Raw genomic sequence first — 8394 nt, forward strand, 5'->3', positions numbered from 1 at the left:
GTAGCAAAGTTATGACTTCAATCTAGTTTCTAACCTTTGGCATTTTACCGTTAATATGTCAGAAAGCATTTCTTAAAAGCAGGAAAATATTATGAATACGAGCATTATCACTCCACTTGGATTAAAAAAACAGGGTCCGGAAAGTACAGAAATGTTGATAATCAGTGTGGTATCATTATTACCATTGTCATGTTATTTTCCTTATTCAAATTATGTCTCTGTCATTCTTGCTTTGTCCAGGAGAGCCGGTGGATGGACGGTGGAGCGAGTGGTCTCAGTGGGGTTCGTGCACGGCGACCTGTGGTCAAGGAGTACGACATCGATCGCGGTCGTGTACAGACCCGTCACCAGCAAACGGTGGTGCCGAGTGCACTGGTAACCTACTCATGACGGAGTTTTGTTCCTTTGGACCTTGCATGACAGGTGATATTTGGTGACCCTATGATCTTAAGAGTTAATTCAGTTGCTTCAGAAGCGGATTAAGATACTCAATTATGATGTTCATAGCAAATGTCACGGTTTTTGCCATTTAGAAACTTTAATAAGTTGACCTGATGATAATACCTGTTCAACCAGTTGTTATTGTAAAGATGTTTCTTTTAAAAGACTTCATGTATTTGGAATGGCTCTAGTATATCAATATCTTATATCATAGAAGCTGAAAGATTGTTGCGATCTATGTCAGATTATATCCAATACTTGTCAGTATTTATGAACTGATGTGATTAGAAAATTATTCAAACGTTTAAGAATAATTTTAGAAAGTTTAAGGTCAGGTTATGTTACGTTGATGATTGATTAGATGCACTTGGTATGCATATGCAGATGTATTTTAAGTATAGTCATTTGAGGATCTTTCACCAAATGTTATTTTCAGAACTACCCTTAACACAAATGTATCTCTTCGTCTTTAATGTGGCATATTAGTGAAAATACCATACTTTTCTCCCTCTTCTTTCCAGCGCCTGTTCCTGTTACGCCCACCACATTCGGTCCCACGTGCTATTGCGGCTGTACCGTGACTGGCAAGGAAGGTAGTATCCAGTCCAATCCCTCATTCTGTGAGAACCGAACCCTCTTCAAATGGGTCATCGTCGCACCGGATAACCACAGCATCCGACTCGAGTTTGTCTCCTTCTATCTCGCCATCCATAGAGAGTATCTGCGCGTGCGTGATGGTGAAGATGGGGAATCCCCTCTCCTCGCCTACCACACGGGCGTGGCCCTACCGGGACCCGTTTCTACCACTGGGAACTCCATGTATATCGAGTATAGGGTGGTGAGAGGCGGCAACTTGGATCAGATGGGCTTCAGTGCTGTCTTCACCTCGCAAGGTGAGTGAAGGGACGAAAACTTGGAATGTAGCTACTGACAAAGACGGAATTTTCATAATCACATCATTGTATCCCCGATGTGTGATGGCGTCATGATTGTAAAGGTTCATTGTAATAAACACAAATTTAGATACAGGTTTAAGGTAACGTTATTTTTATAGTAGCATATTAATATGATTGAGTTGTAATCTTGCAAGATTAAAATTTACAATTCAGTTTTGGATTCGTTCAAAATTTTTATTGCATACATGTTAGGATTTTTTTCAGTGAAGAGTATACGAAATGTATCTTTATTTTTTACCTCAATGAAGTAAAATTTGTATTTATTTGGCAATGCCCAGAATTACCAACTAGATAAAGAAAAAAAGATCTGAATTTGGGTAAAGACACCATGCATATATAATTATATAAGCAGCCTTTTTAGTGGAAAATAAATATAAAGGATAACATTCGAGAAAAGGAGCATTTGGATGAAATAGGAGAAGAAAATTGTAGGTTTAAACAAACAAAAACATTGTTTGATCACCGGTTTTCTTTGAAATTTTAAATTAAGTGAATCATTGATGTCGCTGTGGTTAATACTGGCTCCTCTACCCAAATTGTAATGATTAAATTGCGATTGTTCATTTTTCAGCAAGAAAGAAATGCCACCTATGCCTCTGCTCCGTTGTAGCATTACTTGGAATGGCAAAACGGAAGATTATTATATATATATTTTTTTCGAAAGCAAAACATTGCAGATTGCATGCTTATTCCATTCTGCCAATACCATGTTCCATTTTTAACTTTCGTGAGACGTCATAAAACCCTTCTGGTGCGAGCAGTCCGTAAACGCAGACATACACATGTTCCCAGTGCCGATATCACCATGACAACGCGTTCAAACGTTGCCATGACGACCTGAGGTTGCTCATACCCTACCGCGATAGGGGTCACGACCCCAATTACCCTCTCGATCCTTTGATAGAACTTCACATACTGATGGATTTTTCAAAAAATAATTTGAGAAAGATGCATTGTTTTATCCTTGAATCCTAAATTAGAAATACCACCCTTGTAATCATAAAGGTGACATATTTAGTTTAAATGTTTTCTTCAATAATTTTCGCCATCAAACACTCCCTTTTCAGCTGTTTCTCTGTTACTTCGATCGCCTACTGACAATTCAGACTTCTTCAGTTTTGATATTGAGGGTTATGTGAGGTGTATTGTTTTAGCCTTGAATCCTAATTTTGGCATCACCTTCATAGTGAGGACGTGAATAAATGTTTGCTCAATCTGCAATCCTCAACTGTTCTCGCCATCAAACATTTTTAATTTTAAGCTGTTTTTATATATTTAAAAAAATTTATAAAACAAAATCTGTGAAAAACGCGTAATAATATGAAACTTTTAATGATAAAATATAAAGTTAAAATAAAGTTGTTCTGAAGAGGCATTGAGCTAAAAAAAACCACGTAAAGAACTAACTTTGAACTTAAAGTCGAATATTTATTTCTGATTTTGAGAAATCAAATTATTTTTTTTTACAAACTTCAGTGTTTCTTTTTCAAAAAACATTCTTTGTTTTCAGGATACGATTATCGTGTATGTTAGTAACCTGTTGTCATTTTCAGCATTTACATGTATGACACCGAGTTGGGAGAAACTTTTCAACAGTATCCACCAAGTAATTTACCATGATACTTACAAATATAATTGATGGTTGCAAATAAAATCCTGAATTCGCTCCCTTTAGTACAATCTCTACGATTACGAAAGACGTAGAAACTTGAAGAATTATGGGTTTACATTCTTTATTTCTTTTTAATTTGCACAAAGTCCATGAAACTCAGCTAGAATTTCAATCAGTTTATTTCCTCTCTTTATTTTGATTGGTACCTGGTAATAACCAATAATATTGACAAAAAGTTCGCAAGTGCGGGACTAAAGAACTGAATTAACACCTTGCATTATATACAATCTTCCAAGATAAAGAGCACTGATAAACACATCCCAATCAAATACTGAACATAGTTTTATGTTCAAACCTAATCATAGAAACGTTGGCGTACGTCTTAATGAATAAATCATGGATTGACGACCGAGCCAACATACTGTCATAACTCATGAAAACAATTATAAACGAATAGACAGTTGCCTATAAACATGGACAGATGGTGTGTCTTTCTGCTATTGTAAAAAAAAACGCGATGAAATAAGGAAGGGGGCATGTATAGTGAGACCCCGGGTGAGGGGCGGGGGTTGTAAGAGAAAGCTAAATTCCATACTCCCCCATAAATCCATGCGTATTGTTTTGCCACGAGTTGGACGGGAAAATAATATGTTGCCTAACTATTGACTATTGACTTTTAAGTTATCTTTTTGTTTCAAAACGAATGAAGCATTTATGGAACTTAGGTTGTATTTTTACAGGCTTGCGATTGCGCCAAATTATAAGCTGGGTATCTGTCAAGTCTATCGAGGCTCATATGGGGGCCTAACTGTAGAGTTTGACGAGGATGGAATAAGATTTGAGAGGTGAACTCATGCTCAATCTCGATTAAAACATTCTTTCATAATTCCTAAAAGAGCTCTTTCATTATACAAGTCAATAGGGTTAAAACCCTTTCGACATTAAACCAATGTGGTTGAACGATCATCTTGCAGTTTTGATAGTACACGTCGGAAATGACAAAACATCTATTTGCAGATAAGACCCAATGCTTGACAAAGCGAGATATATAACTGGCGCCATATTTGTTTCATGATAGAAAATACCTTTCTCCCTGGCTGATAGCCTTCTGTGATTATTATTTTACTTCAATCCATCAAAATAATCAAGAATAAACCAAAATGATTGAAATCAAATTAGTATGAAATGACTATTACTGGAAACACGTGCTTTAATTTCAAGAACATGAAAAAGTTAATATGTTGTTGGTGAAATGATATAACAACCTTCAATGTAAATAAAGCACATGGAAACCTTGAACATATTGAAATGCTTCCTTTTTCCATTATTCGTTTTTAGTCGTGTGCACCTGAATTTGATTTAAAATACAAGAAATCAACTATGTTATCTGCCATCAGTTATATATGTCATAGCCTCGTGCCTTTGGGAATTATTCTTTATTGGTTTCAGGCTTTATTTGCTCCCGCATTTCTACATTTATCTCATAAGCTATACAATCACGAGATGTGGGAATCTTTCTTAAAATTTTAGACAAAGATTTACGAAAGAATGTAACTGGCGAATGCAAACTTTTTTCATGGAAAAGATGATAAATTATATTTCAGGTACAGTTTTCACTTATTTGAGCTTTCAACATGCACTCTCCCTCTTTTGTTTTTGTAGCGTCTGATGCGGTTCCTCCTCCACCTCTTCCGGTCGGCAACACCAACGAGTCTCCTGTCGACGTCGGTGCGCTGAACAACACCGCTATTCTGATTGCTGGTATTGTACTGGGCGCCCTCGTTGTCCTCTTCAGCATCGTCTTCGCTGTACATGCCCGATGCAGCCGGAAGTACGATTACAAGCCGGGAATGCCCCACGACGACACCGCAGAGACGCAGCTCCGAGGCATGGGCATGGGGACATCGAGTATCAACTCATCATCGACACACCACAGTCGGCCGTGGGGTGCGGCGCCGATTGGACGCAGCACGACCTCACAATCGGAACAGTCTAATCAGAGCACGAGCAAGCGAGGATGGCCGGATGGTGATCGCAGCCAGTTGTATGTCGTACATGACGAGAATGCAAAGTTTTACAGAGAAGCAAGCTTCTCGTCGTCTCATCGCTCTGCCAAAGAGAAGTTACCAAGTATACCTAGTCCCTACCACGAGGCTGAGCTTGAGAAATGGACCAAACGACATGGCCACAAAATCGCAGTACCATACCATGCTGGGGATGTCAGTCGAGGATCTGCTGGTGAACTCTCCACCAGTAAACATAGTGGAAGGACAGATCGTAATACAACGCACCTCGCCATGAAATCTCCAGAGGAATTTGCAATGACAGGTATACATGACAGTAGGACTAGTATGTCCAGTTCAAAGAGAAATCGTGTCCAAGAAACGTCGCACAGCACTCCCCAGATGCAGGCAATAGCGAACGTCGAAAATACTGACAATACTTCACCTTACGTGAACAAAGATGGGCAGCTTACACCCCTGGGTTTAGCCGTATCGAAATTGAACGATAATGGTATGGCTTTTAGAATACCAGAAGGAGCAGAAAACCCAGATCAAGAGAAAAGAGAATATAAAGAACGTAAACAACATAGAACTCATCGACATAAAGATAGATCAGATTTGAAAAGTCCAGATTCGACGCATAGTGAGGGTAAAAAGCGCAGAGGAGTTGTGCATCCGGAAGATGTTTTGCAAGAAGAAGCTACTCCTGTCGATAATGAGCGAAAGCTTCCGGTGGCGCCAAAAATGGCGTTTTATTCGGATGACGAGCCCGACTGGCGGCCCGCTCCGGATCAACCCGCAGAAGAAGCAGACATTCGAGCGGAGACGCTGCCTCGCGAGAAGTCACGAGAGAAATCTACCCATTCAAAAGGCTCAAGCTCTCGAAAGAACGATCCAAATCATCTACGCAATGGTGCAATGTCCCCACATAGAACTTCAAATGAAGAAGGCATAGGCTCAGGTCATAGCTCAACACTGAGAAGTGACAAATCGGGTTCTTTAGATCGACATGGTCGTCATGATAGGAGCCGAAAACCACCGGTGCCGGCACGGCATGGACATCGATCCAAAAAGCATGGAGAAAAACCGGCGGTCCCACCGCGTCCTGATCCCCACAGATACGCAAATCACGTTACAAACTCACTCGAAAGCACAAAGCAGGATGCACCCAGTTATAGCTTGCCAAACGATCATCTCCCATCTTTGTCTGACTACAGCGGTCAGATGTCTGTTGAACCGTCACCAGTGCGGTTACCACGTCCGCTCAACCGCAAACAGAACCACGCGCAGCTAACCCAAGTATTCATTAGCGACGAGAGTCTGATTCGGCCGCAGTCGGGAGCCGAGAGCTCGCGATCAGGTACTTCTCATCGGCAGCTTCCAGAGACTCCTCCATATGGATTCTCTCCTACAAGACAACAGAGACCAAATACCCATCGTCACCAGAGTGATCTCTCCCTCTCCATCTCACAAGATGAGCCCGAGTTTGACTATTACATTCCCACCGTACCCGGCTCATTTTTTGAGAACCCATATCCCATGGGACCATCTGAAAGAAAAATCAACAAAATGAGTAAACCAAAGTCCCCATCTGCATCGCTGATCTAGACGGTAAAAACTTCAATTTTAAAGTCACCTCTGCGATCTGTAACACAAAGGTTTGCGATGGAAACAAACATGATCTGATCAATTCTGATTGGTTCGTTGTTAGTGTTTCGAACAAATTGCGCATGGTATAACGATTATAATTGACCATTGCCATGTAGCGTTTACTTGCGAATCTTTGTGTCACAGATCCTTGCATTGTGCACCGTTTCTCAAGAAAGATGTCAGCAATAACAAGTAGTCATTCTCTGACAGTGACCACAGTCACATTCAAAGAGCTTTTCTCAGCCAATTTTCTATACTCTATTTACCCAATGCTGATATCTTTCATTAATGATGCCAAGGATAAGGTACATTTTGATACCATTTTGTCTAGCTAATTTCAAACGAAGTTATGATTGCCTAATAAGCCAATATTATGATATGCCATTACACTCGGCGACAGCTTAAGGTCCGAAAATAAATCCAAGTTGACTTTCAATAGTTTTCGCGATCATGTCGATGCAGAAACTTGATTATCAATTCAATTTTTATAATTTTTCTTGTATCTGTTTTTGTACAAAAAAGATTAGTGAGTCAGGGTACCAGATTTATCAAGATATTTATTTTCTTTATGGAACTAAGATTAAAAAACGTGAAGAAGCGAATTTGTGCTGCTTATTTTATGGTACACGTTGGAAATTTAGTTTTGTTTAGGATTATTCGAGATCTACCGATTTCCTCGGGAGATTTCATGACGGTAGGTTGGAGAACAACCAGCAACAAAAATAAAGGACGTCCAACACTAAACATTTATAGCCATTTGCACCCCGGAAATATTCCCTGCGCGTGATGCCATCCATGCCCTGGGGCCCGTTTCATAAAGACACACAACTACTGTAAATTCATCATTATTTTAACTCCCATGGAATTCTTCATTGCGATTGGCTGCTGTGCCCTGTTATCATGGTAGCTGTCCTTGTACAATAATTGTATCTCTTTAGGAAACGGGTCCCGGGTCACAGAACCCAGCTCACTTGTTGAATCATGTCCTGAAAATCGGGAAGACGGAACGCTGTTACCTTCCCGCATACGCAAAAGGAGAATTCCATTTGAACCGCATTGTTCTCCAATTTACCGTTTCTGAACAAAGGTATACAGTTGTAAATGGTAATCGTTAAGCTTCTTTTGGAATTCTAGTTTTCCGAACAAGAATTGTGCATTGTGTTTATGAAAAATGTAATGAGCTGAAATATTAATGAATAAAGCGTGTATATAAACTATTTTGTTACAGATTGGTATGGGATAGATTTCAACCCTAGAATCTTTGTGGATTTTATATAATGCAGATCTTAAGTAGATATTGAGATTGTTACGATACTGCAGCAAATAACAATGAAAATTAGTTTTGAATTTGATTTCCCTTTTGTAATTACAGGAAATAGATCAATCATACATTAAACAAAACAAAAATAATAATAATCTTACATCTCTTGAAGTGTCAGATCTGATTAGTCCACAAATGTATATTCCAAATGATCAGTGGCGGCACCAGGATTTTCAAAGTGGGGGGGCAAATGGGGGGCAAAAGAAAATATTGGGGGGCAAGGGCAGTCAAAAATTTTTTTTGCATGTGTGGAAAAATCGAGCGCGAAGCGCGAGTTTTAGTGGCCCCAATAAACATTTTTTTGTTACACTTGATATAAACAGAAATTTTTGTAAAATCAGGTAATGCTTAATGGAGCAAAGTTATTGATCAAAACTAGATCATGAACTGAACATTTACATATATGTAATC

At 39.3% G+C, this 8394-nt stretch overlaps 1 protein-coding gene across 3 annotated transcripts in view; it reads left to right on the forward strand.

Annotated features, from left to right (window-relative positions):
• LOC121412452 overlaps nucleotides 1-8130 on the forward strand; it is a 73973-nt gene extending 65843 nt beyond the window's left edge. For all 3 annotated transcript variants that reach the window (XM_041605271.1, XM_041605266.1, XM_041605278.1), the window contains 3 exons: nucleotides 241-423; nucleotides 963-1334; nucleotides 4672-8130. In XM_041605271.1, the coding sequence (XP_041461205.1) occupies nucleotides 241-423; nucleotides 963-1334; nucleotides 4672-6620 (2504 nt within the window). In that variant the 3' untranslated portion in view covers nucleotides 6621-8130. The remainder of the gene's footprint in view (nucleotides 1-240; nucleotides 424-962; nucleotides 1335-4671) is intronic.
• Nucleotides 8131-8394: the final 264 nt, after the last annotated feature.

This window comes from Lytechinus variegatus, chromosome 1 (assembly GCF_018143015.1).
Source record: "Lytechinus variegatus isolate NC3 chromosome 1, Lvar_3.0, whole genome shotgun sequence".
NCBI lineage: Eukaryota > Metazoa > Echinodermata > Echinoidea > Temnopleuroida > Toxopneustidae > Lytechinus > Lytechinus variegatus.